Source organism: Pteropus medius, unplaced genomic scaffold (assembly GCF_902729225.1).
Source record: "Pteropus medius unplaced genomic scaffold, Ma_sr-lr_union100, whole genome shotgun sequence".
NCBI lineage: Eukaryota > Metazoa > Chordata > Mammalia > Chiroptera > Pteropodidae > Pteropus > Pteropus medius.
The window spans coordinates 9,258,474-9,278,258 of record NW_024344378.1 but is presented as its reverse complement, the minus strand read 5'-3'; the positions used below and the strand labels follow the sequence as shown (position 1 = coordinate 9,278,258).

The 19,785-nt window shown below is 45.6% G+C and overlaps 2 protein-coding genes across 3 annotated transcripts in view; one reads left to right on the top strand and one right to left on the bottom strand.

The window, feature by feature from the left end:
- ATRNL1 (attractin like 1) overlaps positions 1 to 16,430 on the top strand; it is a 627,375-nt gene extending 610,945 nt beyond the window's left edge. Inside the window, exon 29 of the mRNA XM_039871115.1 lies at positions 10,802 to 16,430. Coding sequence (XP_039727049.1) covers positions 10,802 to 10,815 — 14 coding nt within the window. The 3' untranslated portion in view covers positions 10,816 to 16,430. The remainder of the gene's footprint in view (positions 1 to 10,801) is intronic.
- GFRA1 (GDNF family receptor alpha 1) overlaps positions 15,421 to 19,785 on the bottom strand; it is a 186,312-nt gene continuing 181,947 nt past the window's right edge. Inside the window, exons 9-10 of one of the 2 annotated variants that reach the window (XM_039871127.1) lie at positions 17,327 to 17,380; positions 15,421 to 16,187 (exon numbers count right to left, since the gene is read on the bottom strand). In XM_039871127.1, coding sequence (XP_039727061.1) covers positions 16,032 to 16,187; positions 17,327 to 17,380 — 210 coding nt within the window. In that variant the 3' untranslated portion in view covers positions 15,421 to 16,031. The remainder of the gene's footprint in view (positions 16,188 to 17,326; positions 17,381 to 19,785) is intronic. The other variant, XM_039871128.1, reaches the window with a different exon arrangement.

The window sequence follows — 19,785 nt, the reverse complement described above, 5'->3', positions numbered from 1 at the left end:
GTGCCAAAAAGATTGGGGACCTCTGTCTTACATGACAGCATTTCCCAATAGCCGATATATAGTGAGAATGGGGAATTTGGAGTGGGAGGGCCACAGGATGGGGAACCCTACCTAACCTCCAACCTCAGCATTGACCCTGGGACTCACACCAATGCCTCTGGGGCTCTGGGGATTTTGAAAGCCACTGCCCTGGACAACTAAAACTGCCTTCCAAAGGGCTCTCCCATCTCTGTCCCCAAACCCTGCTACATGCCCCTGTCACTGGAGAACTCTTCCTTGTCCTCTGGCTATGTTCTTCCCCTGCCTAAATGTGTTCGGTCACTGCCTATTGCCTGCCTGATAGAGCCTACTTCTCAGCTTGGCATTGCTGGCTGTGTGACCTTGGGCAAGTTACTCAATCTCTCTGTGTCCCAGTTTCCACATCTGTAAAATGAGATTATAGTGAGGTCAGACCCAGTTGTGCTTATAAAATACTCATTTCTGTGCTTGACACATTATAATAAATGTTCAGGAAATCTTAGATGATCTACTTGATATTTATTTACATATCACACATTTCTTATTCAATTCAAAACAGTCTACAAAATTCACAATCTAGTGCCTTACCTGATATGCAGCCTGACACCAAAGTATTTGTTCAGTGAGAATTTTGACTCCTACCTAGCTTTGCGGAGCTGTGGCTTAGGGCTTCTAGATAATTATTTCTCAAAATGTGGCCTGGAGACCACCTGTATCAGAATAATCCTGAGTGTATGCAGATGCCTAGACTCTGTTTCAGACTTACTGAATTAGTATTTTGGGGGATGGAGCCCAGGAATCTACTCTTCGACGTGATATTTAGGGATTCTTATGTGCCCTGCAGAGAACCCCCGAGGTGAGTGCTCAATCCTGCCCTTTGGTTCTGCCCTCACCTGACCTCCCAAGGCTGAGATACAATAATCCTTTAGTCCCTTCCCATCAGTCTATCTGCATCTACGTTTAATTTCAAAAGCTTCCTCCCACCCCATGCTGTCGTCATACAATCAACTCCATGCCAGAAATATTGACTTCAACCCCAAAAATTCTAGCAAAGTTATTTCTCCTTTGGCTTCGGTCATGATGTTATTTTTTGGAGGATCGAGTCTTTTTGAGTACCCGTGTTCCACTGTGTAACGGTTCACTAATAACAACAAAATGCTCTTCATTTTTTATCCATTTGCCTTTGCGGCAAAGGCTTATTTTGGTTCCATGGAGGCAACTAATTAATTATTTAATGTTCGTTTGTATTTTTACCAACATTAGGTCCAATTTACATTGTGGAACAAGTCATCCATACAGTATGTGTCATAATTACTGTTTTGCAATTTCACACCAGCAAAAATTTATTAAAACTTCACGACTCATTAATAGTAAGTGATCATAACCGCTTAATAGAAAAGGAAACTGCGCTAATGATGGCGGCTTTGATTAACGTATTTGACCTTAAGTCATGAAGTCAAGTGAAATTAATAACGCTGAGTGTTGAGCATAAGCTTCGTTACAGTGCACATCATTTCAATCATCATAAAAGGCAAATAAACTAGTTTTGAGTTTGACTAGATCTGAAAGCCTTTTAACTCTTCACAACAAATTAAGGGAATGAGAACAGTAATGAGCCCCTACACAATGACAATTGACAGGATGCGAGTAGATGCAGACATGGCTCTTTTTGATCAATGGTGGAGCAGTGTCGTCCATGTGTCTGGGTAAATGAGCAGACACATCACCGGGATAGAAAGTCTGTCTCAAAAGAATTTAGGATATGGTAGAAAGGGACTTGGCAGTTTGAAGAGTTCACCTTCTCCTAACCAGACAAATAGATGGGAATCTATGAGGCATTGAAACCCAGAAGGATCTTAATCCCATTTAGGAGAGCCAGCTGTCTCTGTGGATGTCACAGACACTGCTTATGTGTCCAGGTGCAGATCTGATGGAATGGCCTCCCTAGTGTGAACGAGGCTCTCTGCTGCCTCTGTGAAGTCTGCCTTCTTCAGGGCCTGGGCAGAGGGCGGAAAGAAAAGTACATACATTTCTATGAGGGCAGGGATTGTATGTTTTTGGTTCCCAGAGGTAGTGTCTGTCACGTGACCAGCCTCCAGTGAATTTGTTAATGGGGGGCGGGGGAAAAAGGAGCCCGGAGGAAACTCAGTTCCCTCCTTCTTTCGGGAACAAGTCAGTGTGTGCTCAGAGTCCCACTACATGCGAGACCTGGTCCCAGCCTTGCTTCGCTTCTTACTGTCCATGTCGTCATCAGTGTTTGTCATCGTCTTTATGGCAGCAGCTGTTGCCAACATAGGAACCTGAGCGCCATCCCCTGAGATAGGTTCTGTTATTTATCCTATTTGACAACTGGGGAAACTGAGGCTCGGAGAGGTCAAGAAACTTTATCTCTAGAGTCTACACTCTTCGCCACCCATTGGGGACACAAGAGGACTGTGTCCTCCCTTTTGGGGGGGTTCCCCCCCTTACCTTACTGGTGAGGGGAGGCTCATGCACACAGAACTAAGTGAGAATGCAAGGTCATGTGAGAGCGCAGGAGCGAGCGAGATGGGCTGCGAGAGCAGTGGGCTCCACAAAGATAGAGACCCTGTTGCAACTTGTAGTGACTTGGAAGGCTTCCCAGCGGATGGCTGCAGGATGGCTAGGCGGTGGCAGCAGGTGAGTGTGGTTGATGGATGGACAGAGGCAGTGAGTAGGTCTGCTCATTTGGGTGCAAGGACAGAACAGGAAAGTTGAGAGGTAGCGTGGAGTCAGAGCCTGGTGGCGGCGTTTTGGAGAATCAGTCTGGAGAGGCTGGAGACTGAGAATCCTTTGGAGAGGCAGCAGGAACAGCGGGGAAGGCTGGACACGAATGAACGCATAGTCCTGCTGGCTAATCAGATCGGGCAGGAATGGACAGGGATGAGTCGCTGTGAACACTGGAGTTTGAGGCTGGCGGCTGGGGGAGGGGAAGTCGAGGAATCCAGACTCAACGGGAGACTTTGGCTCTTTCGTTCCCCACCCTCCTGAACCTGTGCCCTCATGTGTCCCGCTTCTGCCCAGCCTGTGTGCTACCCTTGCTCACCTTTTCCATCATTGTCATTGTCACATTGACCTTGTTTCCGTGCAGAAATGCTCCTCCCATCATCGTGTAAGCTCGATGAGAAGAAAGGCCTGTTCTCTTTCACCCTCCTCTCTTATCTCCTGTGCCTGGAAGGATGCTCTGGGGATTGATGAATGTTGAAGGCCAGAGAGTCGGGGGCGGGTTGGGGAACCAGAACATCTGGAGTGGGCAGGCTGATTTGAGGAGATGGCTGGTTCTTCCCAGGAAGGCTGGAAATACTGGAAGCTGAGTGAGGGCATGCGGAAGACATCCCGAGCCATCTGTTTTGGGTGGCAACTGAAGCTCAGAAGTGGGGACGGAACGAGCCCTCCAAGGGGGCTGGATGGCAAAAACAAAAAACAAAAAAAAAAAGGGCAGAAGACCAGAGACTAGGTCTCCCCGGGCAGGGGAGCCGTGTGTGACGTACGCCAGCAAAATTTGCAGTCAGTACTCATTAAAATGTTGCCAATAAAATCATAGCCTAAAGGACTGTTCTGTTTCACTGTCGGTAAATCCCAAATTAAGAAAAAAAAATCCAAATGCATACATTGGCTCTTCACATTACAAGAAGATTAGCAACTTAAAAAGTCAGGTTTCCTTAAAGATCTAATCTCTCTGCGGCTTTGAAAATGATGTGATTCGTAGGAAGTCTCTTCTGAGCCAGGCAGTTTGCAGGATAATGCCGAGGTTACAATGCAGACCCTCCGGCCAGGCTGCCTGAGTTCGGATCCTGGGGTCCCCTCTGATCTGTGGGACTATGCCGAGTTATCTAACCTTTGACCCTATTTGCTCATCAGCAAAATTGAGAGAGCAGCACCTGCCTCTTAAGACAGCTGCCAAGATTCACAGCGATGATCAGTGTTACTTAAAAGAGTAAACCACTCAATGAATGAAAGGTCCAGGGGAAACACAAGTTTTTCTTCTGGGAATGTGATAAGCCAAGGAGCAAACAGGAACCAAAATAGAGAGGAACTCGATGGTGGGGGTACTGTGGACAGATCGCACCTGAGTGATCTGGGCTTTGCTGGCTCTGTGTCAGTTCTGTGGGTGAGGCAAGCTGAAGGTTGGGGCTCTTTGCAGGGTAGGATAAGACCAGCTCACCCAGCACCTGAAGGTAAGTCATCAGCCAGAGAGCAGCACTGGCACCTTCCTGGTCACCTCTAATCACCCCTGCCCTTGCACCTTGGTTTGCAACCTTGAGACATTTTAGCATCTTAGCGGGAGCCACCATCCCGTGCGTGCTTCTGCTGCATCTGTTGCCCCGCCCCCCCACGCTGAGATGTATGAGCAAGCGAACAGCACGCAGCAAGATCACCTGGCAGCTTGGCGCTACGAACCTGGAGTTGTCTGGCCCCTACATTACAGAAGGGGTTATTCAAAGCACACTTAGTAAAAACCGCCTTGAAAAACTCAGTAGAATAGGAAAATAGAGTCTATAGTTGTACTCGGCAAGAACTGATAATCACTTAAAATAATTTGCAATTCCCGAGTGAGAAGGATGCCAAAAAGGAAAGAGGGAGCCTAGGGAGAGGATCACCTCCTCGGGGGGCCGGAGTAAGAGCAGCAGGCGGCAGGGGCATCTCTGCCACTGATGGAGTGAAGGCCTTTTGGGGCCTGTCTTTGCCCATCCATAAAATGGGGGTGATCAACTATCCGCAATGGGAGAGTCCAAGGGGAACACTCGTGGGAAGGCGCTCTGCAAACTGTAAAGTGCTTCCAAGGTGTGGAGACATTGTCTGAGTGCCCTACAGATCCTCCAGGACAGGAACGTTCGAAGAATGAAAACAAACGAGCTTCGTATCAGTGCGGTTGCTTTTCCATTGTGACATTGGTGCCCAGAGACGACGGAGGGCGTCAGGGATTCATTTTGAACTGATTGGAAGGGAAGCAAACTTAGAAGAGAAACACACATCATGGGGACGACCTTCTTCTTCTTGCTCGTTGTGCATTTTGTCCTCAATTTAGACAATACCTTCGGAAGATTCTTTCCTGGAGTTGGAATGAAATGCTTGCAAATCAAGGAATTAAACCCATTTTCCGTCATCGATTTTTGGACTGCTCCCTTCAGAAGGAGACGCCCTAGTCCTGAGGTAACCCGCAGGTGCGACTGTGGACCAGAAGTTCTCGAGGTCAGACAAACAGAAGCTATACCTCACCCCTGTTTTCCAGTCATGGGCAGGTGTAGGGGAGGTCAAAATTCAGGGCGAGACAGGTACTAGGAACTAAATGAGTCTCCCGAGCTAGCTACCCTACCAGGGGTGTGATTCCTGCCCTCCGTCACCTCCCCAGTGGCAAGAGCTCCCAGTGTCTGCTGTCATTGTCATCATACTAAAGACAGAAGAGGCCCGGAGAGTGACCGCTGCTGGGGATTTGAGGAGGGCGACCAGGCACCCCCGGAAGTTTGGCCAAGCACTTCCAAAGTCGTACAATGACAGGTCAGCTATGTTTTCTTGGGCACTCTGTAGTTGTAAATTAGATCTTTAAAAACACTTGGGCAGTCTTTTGTCACGTGGTGTTAGCTATGTACGTTGCAACTATTTTAATTGGCTTTGTGTCTAGAATGAGGGACAGAAATAGAAGTGTGACTCTCAGGGGAGCAGTCCTGGCACTCAGATGGCTTGTCATATATATATATATATATATATATATATATTTTTAATCTGCTGTTCTTTTCCTCAAGGCAAGGGGGGTAATCTAATTATCTTTGGAAGACAAGCTCATGCTGCAGTATGTCAGCTTGCGCTGCTGTCGTAACATGGCCCCAAGTGTGGGTGGAGGAAAATGAAGTGGGGATGTGGATTGTGGCTAAAAAGCCAGGAAACTTTCCCCCCACAAGGCTGGGGGGCAGAAAACATAGTTCAAGTGGCCACTGGCATTGGAAAACTGAATCAAAGTCCCACTTTGCCTCCTTGGCTGTGTGGCTTTGCATCGGCCTCTTGCCCTCTCTGAGGCTCAGTCTCCTCAGCTGCAAAATTAGATTACTGCTATTTTGGAGTTGCTGTGAGGACTGAATAGGTTCATATGCACGGAGCCCATCCATCCTGGTGCTAGGAGTGCTTGGTGAGGACTCAGTAACCGACTGTCATTACCACTCTGTTCTCTGAGGTGAGGGCCTATCCACAGGGCAGGGCCACCCCTTGCTATTCCTGTCAGTGAAAGAGCTCCCTTTGGGCTGGGCGGGCACTGTGTGGCGATGACCCACTCTGTGTCACCAATCACAGAGTGAGAAATTATTTAAAAACACTCCTGTGCACACAGGGTACACAAGTGCCTGTAAGGTGCGTCTTCTCCAAATTGTGGCAATTACTTCCCAAAGAGGTTCTGTGGGGCAGCTGTCGACTGCTCCTCAGGCTGTGGGGCTTCGCTGGATTCAGAAGGACACTCTAACCTGGGAGCGCTCTGAGCCAGGGCTGCCTCTGACTTTTCCCTCCAAAGAGCAGAGGCCGAACCTGAGCTGGGCTCCAGCAGTTGGACAGCTCGTCCTTCCTTTACGTTTTATTCTTTAGAAAAGTAAAAATAATATAGATATAATAAACACTGCATATCTAGGTTATAATGATCTATCCATCATCAGTCTATTTATCAATCTGTCTATCATCTATATTCTGAAATGTATGCAAGAAGAAACATACATATTATTGTCCTGTACCTTGCCTTTTTACTTAATATATCATAGACCACATCTGGTTTCAGTGGACACACATCTGCTTTGTAAAAAAAAAAGGAGCTTAATATTCCTTCATCTAATGCACCGTGAGTTCTTTAACTAATTCACTGTCGATGGACATTCGGGTGGTTTCACGTCTTCTGCTATTACAAATTATTCTGCGATGAAAATCCTTTTGTGTAAACATGCAGGGTAAACTTCTCGCAGCGGAACTGTTGGTTCAAAGGGAATGTGGATTTTAAATTATAATACATATTGTCTAACAGTTTTCTTAAAAAAAAAAAAGATTGGCCCTATTTAATATTCAAAATATTCTCAGGCCAAATGCTCACCTTATCTTTCAGACACGGTGAACTGTCCATTGGCCTGGATGGAAAAAAAGCTTCATGAGAATTAAACCCAAGAGCCAGCACTGTCCATTTATGTGACTTTTATGGCTCCTCCTGCTCGTATGTTTCACATCGCTATGTTTTCGTTTATGCTTTATTTATATCACCAAGCACAAGCAGTCTTGTATCTTGTTTCTGTCACAGTTTTTATTCATTTTCTTGGCATTTCTCTCAGGGTTTTATTAGTCATTTCTTGTTCCGGCTCCTAAAATTTCTATCACCTGCATCCTGGGGAATTGTTTGTAGTCAGAAGATGATTCGAATACTAACGGACAGGGGAGGAGACAGGGCCCCAGGGTGCTCTTCCCCACCAGCTCTGTTTAGTGATTGAGGGGAAGTCAGTGTCCCACTCTTTCTCAGGGGCCAGCTGTCCTGGGGGTGCTGACACTGTGGGGTTCGTTTCTCTGTGAGTGAACTTAAGGACCTCTGTTCAGGCTGCCTGAGAACCTTGAGTCAGGTGAAACACGGGGGTCTGGTGTTTTGCTATCCCTCTAAAACACCAGGCCTAGATCCACATGCTCACAAACTTTTTATCCACACTGGCCATCTGGCAGAAATCATTCTACACTTGGTCATTTGAAAGCAGGCCCAGGAAGCAAGGGAGGGGAAGAACCCAGCTGAATGAGAAATCACAAAGAATAAAACTGTGTCCTGCAGAATATCAAGTGAAATACAACTCCCCTCCCACAATGCTCGATCTTCTTGATATTTAGGGGACTACAAGTTACAGACCGAAGCTGACGACAGTGGCTGAATCAATGACTACGTTGCGTTTTAATATTTTGCCTCAAAATGTCCTGGTGGTGATAAGGCGCCCGAGATGATAACTGCCCCAGGGAAGTGGGGGAGTCATATTTTGAGCCACCACAATCATGATGCTAATTCTAATGGATAAAATCCAACCTCATCCCACGTCAAGTGAGTCTTCTTTGCCAGGCATTGAGCTAGAAGCTGGAAATAAGGAAAATAACCCACTCTAAGTCTTTGTCTTTTATCAAAATACTATTTGTAAGTTTTTACAAATAATGCAATACAATAGAGAACTCGCCGACCTCATCCTGTCGTTACAAAACTGAATACTGATGATATAAATGTCAGGCGTGGCCCTGCACTAGAAGCTGGCTCCCTTTGGTGTGTAAATGTGAGCATCTAGATTGGGTCCAAAACAGTGGCTCTCAACAAGGGGAGTTTTGATGCCTCCTCCTTCCTGGGGGCTTGACAATGGTGGGCTGGGGATTGCTACTGGCATCTGGTACACAGAGACCAGGGATGCTGCTAAATATCCCACAGTACACAGGGCCAGACACCCTTCCCACCGACCCCCCACACGTGAACAGAGACTTCGCTGAAAGCATCGGCGTCAGCCACACTGCCCTCGGTAATCATACCTTCTCTGATGTAAAAACTCCAATATCTTGACACTAAGGATCTCTGTGATTGTCGGTTTCCAGGCCATTTTCCAATGAATTATGATACAAGAAGAAGACACAGTAATTGTTTTTTTAAAAAGAAAACAACGTTTATTAGGATATTCTGGGTGGGGGATGGCTGAAGGGACTACATACGTACATTCTGTAGTGCTTAAGCAAATGCAAACAGAAAATTCAAACATCACAAAACCACTTCCAAAGTCCAAAGAGCAAAACTTGCACTTCTACACGTGGCTGTTCCTCCATGGGTGTTGACGAAAAAGCACGCTGCAAACAGCTGTGTGGGGAAGCCATGTGGGAACGACCCCGGGAGAATGCACAGGGTCCAGAGCAGATGCATGACGAACAATGACAGAAATGTATCGGCTGCTACAAATGGAAAACTCAGGAAACACGCAATACAAAATGGAGACCGGAAAAGAAGATGCTTGTCTGTACCCTTTGCTAACAGGAGGCTTCAATGAAGCCCACTCTACCCTTCACCCTGGCTCTGGCGAGGCTGGGTTTCTGCACCGCCCCCTCCCAGGACGGAATTCTAAAACTGCCCTAAAACTCAGAATCCTTATTTTCTTCCACCTGTATTTTTTAACCGGCAGGAAACAGAATGAACATAAGCTGAGACATACCCTCAGGTTCGGAGTAAAAATGCAGCACCATCTAAAAGGGTACAACAATAAAAAAATCCTGCATCCTAAATCTCACACAGCTTCTCAGCAGGAGTTGGATTAAACAAGAGAAAATAATTTCAATATCAAGGGATAATGCACAGGAGATGAGAAAACTCTTTAAAGCGAACTCTGTGGTGAAAAGTGTTTCCTCTCCTCCTTTGGGGGCAAAGAGAGAAGAGGAGACAGATAATTAGGAGAAGTCTAAGGCCCTGGATTTCAAGTTTCTGAAACCATTTCTTCAACCCTCTGAGGACAATCAGCTATTTCTGAATCCAGAAAAGCACATCAGAAATATCTGATTACTTAAGACCACAGCCAAATAAGGCAGGGCAATATCTGTGATTTGGTTCTATGGTTTCCTTTCTCTTTTTTTCCCCCCACATTGCAGAAATGCCTTTAGCGAAAGCTAAAAAAATAAAAGACCAAAATCCAGGTCAAGTGCGGTATGCACGCCAGGAAGATAATGCTAGATCAATACCTGTGCTTTTGTGACACAGAGAGACAGGGAGCTTTACCCATGGAGCATGAAGTGCAGCTTTGCCGAGAAGGCCCAGAGTACCTTCGGCTGTACCTGGACAGATGCCCCACCTGGCCCTACTGACAGATGGCAGACTTTTACCCACTTGTAACAGCCCTGCCCTTTCCTATACCTGGGCATCCACTGGTTGTCCAATTCTTCATCCTGCTATAATCTAGTCTTACGATCTACATCACATTTGGCAGGCATCTGGGGTCACCGTGTACATTTAAAGTTTTGCTGTTTTGAACGAGCACTGCTGACTGTTTGCTTTGCTTGGCGAAAGCAGTTCTGGTGTCTCCTATTCTCACCTGCACCATGGCTGGTCCCTGACAGCTGGGACAGTTCACCGGCATGCCCACCTGGTCACACTCACAGCCCTCTGAGACTCAGAGGGTGACCCCCCTTGACTCTGTGGCAACATTTTAGGCTCAGACCAAGGGTGGGTGTGTCTACCTTCTCCAAGTGGTGGATTCTGGGTGGGTTGTTGTTGGCATATGGACTGGGACGTACTTCTTGGAGACTAAATCTTAAAAACAACATTATGGACCATTTATAATGAAAATTTAGATTCTCCAAAGGATATCAAAATAAAGAATTATGCCAATCTGGAAAATATGGGTGCTTCCCTAAGCTGCTGTCAGAGGCCCTATATTCTCAAGTTACTCTTTGGCGGGGGGAGAGGAGGGGCACTTCGGCTCCAAATGATGGTTCATTCGACCAGAGTACATGTTCAACAAATGTGATGAATTGATAAGCACCTGCGCCTGCTTCTCAGATGCCATCCCTGGGGTTGGTCTGGTGATGGGGCAGTGGTCCATCTTTCTTGAGAGCATTCTGCACTTGAGTCAAATTAAAATATCAGCAGACTCACTGGCTAACTTCCCATGAAATTGGTCCACCCTATTTGGGACTATCCGCTCAGCTCCTCTTGGGGACAAATGCTAGTTTTTCATCTCTCATCAGAAAACACAGTGGGCAGACTTAAGGCTGCTTTGAATCTAATGTTTTCTTCAACCCTTTCCCCCAGGTCACCCTCAATAACTTCACGAGGACACCTTCTCTGTCGATGTATAACCGCTTGGTGCCAACGAGACTGTGCAAATGGACCAGTCCTTGCTCCTGTTACAGAAGGAGCCCCTTCAATGTCCCAAAGTTTTTCATTCACCCAGCATTAAGTACCTACTACGAGTTATGCTGTCTGCGAGGGAAGGCTGGGTGAGTGAGAAGAGATGTTAAAACAAAGAAAGGTCTCTGGCCAGTCTCTTGGCACTCTCTACAAAATGAAAATGGGGATTGGTAAGAAAGCCCAGCCTGGGATGAAGAGAAGAAAATCAGAGAAAATTTTCTATTGATACTGCTGCTTGGCTTGGCAGCTGTCCTTGAGCAAAAATAAACTCCCCATGGCAGTGGGACAAGATGCTGATATTGGCACCTGCCAGAGGCAGCCAGCCGAAGTCGCAGCTGCGCTGGTCAAATGAGCCTGGAGACCTTAGGGGGCTGAGACCTCAATGGCTGTTAGCAGCCCGCGCTTCTCTGCAGGCAGTTTATTGAAACAGGGGCTTCCCCACCCCTCTGGGCTGGGTCTCGGAACAATCAGAAGTGCAGGTGGCGCATCCCGCTGAACAGCCCACTCGGGCTGTCTCCATGGGGGCAGCAGCTCATCAAAGAGCACCAGGAGCAACAAAAGGATGCCTGGAGAGGATGCAGCAGATGAGACCAAGCTAAGAAGAGGGAGCTCAGGGAAGGGTTGGATGGATGAAATTCCCGCTCGGAGATTAGCATCATCTTCTGATCTTCTGGCTTCCCCATCTTCAGGAAGCCAGGGTTACATGTAAAACAGGCATCTGATGGAATGAGAATCAACTCAGACTAAATTTATAGTGATTAGAATGAAGAATTGATGGGAAGAGACTCTGTTTAACACTTAGGCAGTAAGTAACAAGGATAGGGGTGGGAGCATCAATAATCAATAGGCAAGAGAATTCAACCAGCCAATTCCTTAAGACAACTATTCTTGTGAAATGAAATGTCCCAGAATGGAGGCAATGGCAAAACCCACAGATTTAAGGCCTCTGCAGTGACACTGTGTTTCAGAGGTATAGTCCTCATGAAGAATTCTAGACAATAGACTTAAAACAAACAGTCACTTGAGAATAAAAGCTGTGTCAAAATCAAGGAGTCAGATCTACACGCGAGATGCCTATCTTAGGAATAAGAGAAGAACGTAGCTTCTTAGGCTAACCAACTAAACTATCAGTTGTTTCACCGTTTTAGAATTTCTAAAAAGAAATTCCTTCCTCTGTCATCTGGGTCTTAGCTCCGTCTTGCTGCCCGCAGAGGCACTGCTGTCTAATTCAAGGAATCTGGCTATTTGTTAGGACATGGTCTATTCACCCATGGCAGGTGGCCTCTTGTTGCACCTTGAATTTGCCTCATCTCTCCAGACTCCCCGAGGTCAGTGCAGACAGGCCCATCTACGATGACCATACCCGGGCCGTTCGTGATTCAGTGTCATCTGTTGCCGTTGCTCTTTGTTATTTCTGGAAAAGATGGGTCTCACAAGTCTCATTTGCTTCATCAAAGAGCAGAAGCAACGAAGATCACGGGGTATGAATCCAGCAGCTCAAGATCAGCGTTGAAAGAGAATTAGAAAATGTGAATTCACTTAAGCGGTCCTTTTCTGGCCCACAGTATATTGACTCAAATAAGTTGTACACGTCTGACTACCTGAATGAAAACTTATTTTCCAAAAGACAGCTCCTCTGAGGCCGCTATTTTGTAAATAATAACAGAAATGCATTTATGCTGGATCCTTAGAAAAGAATTTGCTAATTATTTTCACTCCTACTGCTCTTATATGTCTTTCCCAAAGCACTTTGAAATGCTACCCATTGAAACGCTTCTGCTCTCCCACGTTCCTGGTTCCTCAGTTGGGGAGGGGGGCCTGAATCGAAACCACAAAGAAGCAGGTGGGAAATGGGATGCAGCTGGAGAGGACCCATCCTCAGGGAGTACGCATGATAACAACAGTCCTATGACCGACCGAATCGAAGGCCACAGCAGCTCCGGAGGAGCCTTGTCCTGCATTTGATGAGCTCAAACACGCAGCTTCTAAGACATTTTTTTTTTTTTCACTCCAGGATAAACAACTGTTTAAAATAAATGTATTTCAATGGAAACCTCACTCCTAGTGCTCTTTGGACAGTTTTCTCTACTTAGTGAAAAATAACCCAGGTAATTCTCAACTGACGCGTTTTTCTACAAGAGGCTTGTGGGAAAAAATCAGATATGGAAAAATAAATATTCAGGCGGCATTCTGAATTCCCTCTTTATTGTGCGCTTCTTCCTTCATGTGCTCTATTAAAAAAGATACACAAACATATATTGGTCGAAGATACTCAACATCGAAGTGGAATGAATGTGCTTCTAATCAGTTTGGCGAGCTTGCCTTTCTTTTTCTCTGAAATTAGTGGGGTGTGGCCAGCCTCGATCTGGAAGCCATGGTCCACATGAACAAAATCTACAGTTTTTGTTTCATCAAAGTCAGCTACAACGAGATGCTTCTGCAAGAGGCCCGAGCCTCGGCAGAGAGCCCCTGTATCTGGCGGGACCCTCAGTGCAGGAAATGAAAGACAAGAGGTAGTGAAGAATTTTTGCTTTTAGCACTACAAAAGAAAGTCGAACAGGAAAAAGATTTAAGTCACTTGCCTGCTCCAGTCGTGGGACAAATGATGGTGTTTTAGGCCACCATGTTACAACGAGGTCACGCCGAATGGTAGAAATACTCGCTTGACATAATTTTGTAAGAATCTCTCTACTGTGTTGTCACTGAACATCCTTCCCCCTGGTTATTTAATCAGCAATTTGTTTTTGAATTGAAGATTTGATAACTCTAATATGCTTCTATCTCTGAAGAAAAATGAGATCTTTATTGGTGATGCATGAGGCTTTTCAAAATTTAATTTACGTATTGTACATCCACGCATTCTTCGCTGAAGGCCACCCTTGCTAGCGCTGATAACTCTCATTTCCTCTTGGTCATCTGAAGCTAATCTGCGGCTAATTAGAGCCGCTGTTTACTGCAGAAGTAATCAATAGCTTTCTCCAGTAGATCACACAGAATCAGACCCATATGCAATTAGTCTAGTGTAGATACACAGAGATATCTTAATTAAAATAAAATATGCCCCATAAGAGATATGCTTTCATAGATGACTGGAATTCCAAATATTTCGACACATTTAATGGATTTATTCAAAGTGAGAGTCTTCATGAATCCTTTCGCTAATCAAATTTGTTTGATGAATCTCCCTTGAAAACATTTTGAAGAAAGTTAGTACTTAGTATTATACATTTATGTTTATTAACATTTGGATATAAATGTACTTCAAACACCAATAATGCTAAGACTATGCCTTCATCTTGGATTTAACAGATTTTCCAGCCCTGTAACTGGATTCTGACAAGGCAAACGTCGGAGGGCAGAGGGGATCAGTGTGACATGTGCACCGCGGGCTCCCTCCTCCAGCCCCTCCCCCGATGTGAGAAGAAAGCTAGCTAGTGCCCGCAGCACTCTGTGAAGGTGGTCGCCTCTTCTCTACTCAGTTTTGGAGAAACATGGCTACCGGCACTCGATCATTGTAGATTCTGAATCTCACCATTTCAACCAGACTTCAAAAGTGTACTTTTAGGGTCAATCTGTTTAAGCGGAAGATGATGTGTCGTGAACAGACCAGACGCCTTCCATCCTCAGTCCTGTTCTGTTCTGTGTCAACCTGTGCCAACCAGCTCACCTCCACAGACCCCCACGTCGACCTTCTCAATCCACGAATCTTTTTTTCACAGACTCGGTCACGGTCTGTCACAGAGGACACAGAAAAAGATGCAAGAAGATTCCCGATAACCTTCAGACGACACTGCTCTAAACAGCGGCCACGCCATCACCGTTGGGAGTAAAAACAATCCTTGGGAAAAGAACTGTGTACCCCAGCATGGGTCTGCTACCGAAGAGAGGGCGGCATGTCCCCGTCCCGTCCCAGTCCGAGCTGCCTTTCTCAGAGAACAGGAAAACCAAGGTACTGAATTGTGTCAACTGGCAAAGGTGCCTTTCGACGCTGCAGAACATTTACGAATGGCCGCCGGGCTCCTCACAGGTATGCACTCTTGCATTATCAAGAAATGATAAAAGACAGTGCTTGGCTGCTCTGTTTCATCCTGCCTGTCCACAGTAACGTGATGCAGAGCTTTCTGCTCAAGCACGAGGCTCCTCAGAGTCTGCTTTTGAAGAGCTGTATTCCTGAAGTTCACATTGGAGCTAACACTACTTAGGAAAGGAAAACAAACTCCGTGTATTTTTGTATTAAACCATCAGTAAAAAAAATGGAGACGGTTATCGTTACTCTCAAAATATAGAAAGCCAATAGTTGAAACGATTTAGTAGTAAATTTTTTTTCTACATATAACCTCATACATGTAAAGAGTATTAGAGTGATGCTTCAGCTATATTTGACTCTTATTAGTTTAAGGGCTTCTCATTTGGATAAGGCTTAGGAGAATGTCATTCACCAATCAAGGTTCTGTGCAGTTTCACACCCGCTTTCACTCTCTATTTTGACTAGAAGACAGACACGACATCTGGATGTGACAGGTGCTTTTTGTTTTGTAAGAGCGTGCAGAACTGTTGACGGAACATAAACATTAGAGGGAAAAGGCTGGGATGTGTGGAAACATTGGTATAAGCTTGTTTGCACATCGTCCATCAGGATTCTCTTGATGAGAATCTTTGATTTGTGACGAGGAAAGCTTGTTAAGCTGCAATTATGTCATCAGAAATGAAAGCCATTACATGAAATACGGAAGATTCTTGAGCAATATTATAACTCCTTAGCTAGCTAATAAAGGCCAGAGATAAACTGTTAAAATCATCATCATCATCATCATGAAAAAAATGGCCCCCGTTTGCTCGACAGCCAAATTTACAAACCATCCCTTTATCATACAATGTACCCCAAAGCCTTTTGAGTTTGGAACGTAGCACTGCACTGGGTATCCCACAGAAGCCCGAAGGATCACAAGAAACTTTCTTTGAAAAATAAAAAATAAAAAAAAAGGAAAAAAGTTCCAGTTGGATGAAACCGTTTTAGCAATCAATGTCTCAACTGAGCGCCTAAAACTGGAATTTCAGATATACAAGAGGACAGGAAACAGATAACTTGGTTTTTGTCTTTTTACATGTCCATATTGTTTTCTAAATGCAGCTACAATGTTTCTGCCAAAGATAAAGATAAAAGAGTGGACAGGGCGGTTACCACCAGAATCAGCAGTGGGCTCAGACCACAGCTTGGAGGAGCGGCCATTGATTTTGTGGTTATGTGGCTGGAGGCACCAGCGAGACCATCCTTTTCATAATCACGCTGTAAGAAAGAACATTTTCATTATCATTCACTGCATGTATTCATTCTATCACAGTATATTTTAACCACACACTCTCTCTCTTCCTCCCCTACCCTCGCACCAGCGAGCTACGCCACTCACCAAAGCTGACCCAGGATTTACGCTGACTGACACTGTAATTCCCTGACTTAAAGTTTTATGGGAAGGATCTTGAATTGGGGTGAGAATTAGACACTTTTGATAAAAAGTCTGGTCAATGTTTATCTTCTTGCTCTTCTCTTATGGCTTTTAAAATCCATTTGGGGGAAAAATGTGAACTGAGATATCCTGGCTGTTTCTCTCCAATTCCCCAGATACCCCAGTACTATGCAACATAGAACCCTTCTCCTTCTGGGTACCACTGACTGAGGAGGAATGCTGGCTGTCCCTCCCCGTCGTGGAAGGAGGGCAGGAAGGGTCACCTCAGAAAACTTGCCCAGTCAAGTACTGGTTCACACAGAGATGGATCACAAATCCCATTGGAAACCAGCAGAGCAGGCAGCAGTAGCCTTTCCCCCGACTGGCAATTCAACTCTAGGCTTTATAGAGAAAGAACCTGCCCTGCTCATCAGTAGGAGAGCCCAGCCCAGAACCCAGACTTCCAGACTCCCAGTCAGCACAGCTGTCCTTCCCCAGGACCCATTATTCCATCTCCACCCAGCATCCCCTCAAGCCCATTATGCTGCATCTCACCACAATGATCATGACAGGATCATCCATCTCCTCACCTGTAAACTGGGGAGAGGAGCTTGGCCTGCCCTAGCTACCTCTGGGGTGCTATGGCAACTAAAGGAACTGTAGGTTGAGGACATCCAGTGAGCAGTGAGAGTTATCTGGGCCCAATGATTTTATATGACTGTGGTATTGGGACAATAGTCTTCATGCTGGGTCCAGTTCTGAGGTGAAGACCCCGGGTCCCACACGCACTTCTAACTCTGCGTACTGGGATGCGATGACTGTACCTTGTTCCAAGGCCAGAGGGACATGGGGGTGCCTTACATTCTTTCATTCTTTCAGGAATCTTGTTGTCGTTGAGCCCCTCACATCATACCCTGCCCCAGGGGCCCCAAAGTCTCTGTCTCTAGAAATGCAGAGAGATCCAGCAAGAAACACAACTCACATCAGAAAGGCAGAGATGTGTACTGCCCGACACGTTAGATTTCAGCTTCTGTGCCTAGGGAAAGACAAAAACACATACAGAGACAATCACCCCTACATAACACGAAAGAGTAATTACTAACAAACAATCCATTAATCAACTGTCAAGGGCAGTGCCGTCAATAGGAATCTGTGAGCTACAACTGGGAGCCCCATATATAATTTTGAATTTTCTAGTAGCCATGTAGGCAAAGAGATAACTGATGAAGTTAATTTTAACGACATACTTTATTTAACACAATATTTACCATTTCAACATGTAATCAATATAAAAATTACTGAGATACTTTACATTTTTTTTCATACTCAAGTCTTCAAAATCAGACACAGCACGTCTTGATTTGGACCTGCCCCATTTCTAAGTCTCAGTAGCTACGTGTGGCTTCTGGAGGCAGCATAGGGCTGGGTTACTGAAGACAAAGTTTTGAAGTCATTTATATTTTGAACTCATTTATATTTCTAAGTGTTAATTTTCGGGAAGTGCCCCTGAGGTAAAAATGTTGCAATAAAAATACCCATTTATTAGCAATACGAGGATAGGTCTTCCTGAAGCTCATTTGTTCGCTTGTTTATCTGTTGCTCCAGTCAACAAAACACTGAGCTATTTTCCAATGCTGGGCATATGATGATTTGACTGAAGGGATGTAGCTCAGGGCGCTGCTCTCTACTGCGTAAAGCACTCACGGCTTGGGAGCTCACTGCCCCACAGGGCAGGGACGCTTTCAGAAGGGTCCCCGATCCAGTCATCTTAAAACTATGTCCAGGACAGCTGCACGGGGCTGAGCTGTGAAAACTTTAAGCTCCCTATTTCCTTGCAACTAGAATAAATCTCCAGGGGCTTCTACCTGAGACTGGAGTTGAAGGAAAGGATCAGTGCTCAAACAATTACAATGAAAACTGCTGACCCAGGACGGCCCTCTCATTTTATAAAAGCAAAACAATGAAGAGTGCAGAGAAGTTAGGCGACTCCTCCAAGGTCACGCAGGAGTTTACTTGTGAGTCAGGAGATAGACCAGGTCTCCAAAACTCTTGAATGAAAACAGTCTTCCTCCCGGGACACCCTGGTATGCTTGGCTGTTCATGCTCTACCTGCCCCCCAAATCCACACGACCCCTCCCAGGACCTCCCCTCCAGAACAGAAGCCCAGTGGCATTGAAAGACAGAGAGCTCATTCGCCAACAGGATAAGCCTGGTTAAGCATCGCGCCAGAATCGAGGAGTTCCTGGGCAGACAGCTCTGCGTGACTGGCATTGGCAGGCCACCCGTTGTGGGAAGATTTTGCAACTCATTGAAAACATGCTAGGCTGAAATGATAGCATCTTCACCCAAGGAGTAATTTATTGGCCATAATGCTTGGGAGGCATCATAATCTTTACCTATATTTGCATATGCCAGCTGTGAATATGAAATAGAAACCTTTAAACAGGCATCAAGAATAAGATACTGTGAAGCATCCCCAGGCTGTTCAAAGGTCACTAAATGTTATGTGTAAGAAGATCAGAGGGGAAATTGAAAGAGGAATTGAACCTTACTCAAAAGCCTACTTTTAATCTATATTAATAGCAAATCTGGTCCATTGCATTGATACCTGCAGAGAATAATGTGTAGAACTTTACATGTTTTATTTCTGTGCAGGAAATAAATTGGAATTGTGCCCAGACACCCAAACAGCCCTAAAACATCACATTTCGTCTTTTCTTTTCTAGGCCATAATCTCCAAAAGGCATAAACCTTTGCTAAGGGCTTTTGCATAACTAAGAAGTTCACTGAGATGCGCAGAGAAGGCAGCCCGTCTTCCAGTCTGGGACCCATTGCAACCTTCAAGTTGTTTCTGTATTCACGGTCACAGCTAAACTTGACCACAGCGGCCTCTAAGAATTCTAAGGGCTAGGTAGGCTTCCTCCCTACTTTGTTCTGTATAGTTAGCAACCAGCACACGTGTTTTCCTCATTGCGCACACAACCTGAGATGCTCACTGGCCATATGTCTCAGTCACTTCAGGAACCTGGTCGAGTACCCACCATTATTAAATAATCATAAAGGGGCTTCCACCTGTGGACTAGGAAGGTCTCCTAACAGATTTTCCAGAGTGGACTCTGGATCTGCATAGGTAGATTTCCGGTCTTCGTTAGTCACTGAGCATTCAGCTGTGTACACGATTGTGGCGTACAACCAGGTAGACATTCTCAGGTCTAAATTCCCAGGCTCTTGTCTTCTATCTGCGAGTGGCCGGGGACAGCCGTTCGATCACTCATTTAGACCAGTTCTAAGTCTGCAACGTCTCTGGGCTCTTCTTCCCCACAAAGCGGGCATCTTGCTGGCCTCTATGTAAAGGAAATGGTCAACTTCTGGCCTTGCCTCTCTGTAGCCCCACCAGCTTCACTAAATCTGGAGGCAGCAACCCCAAGCTCACCTTGTCTG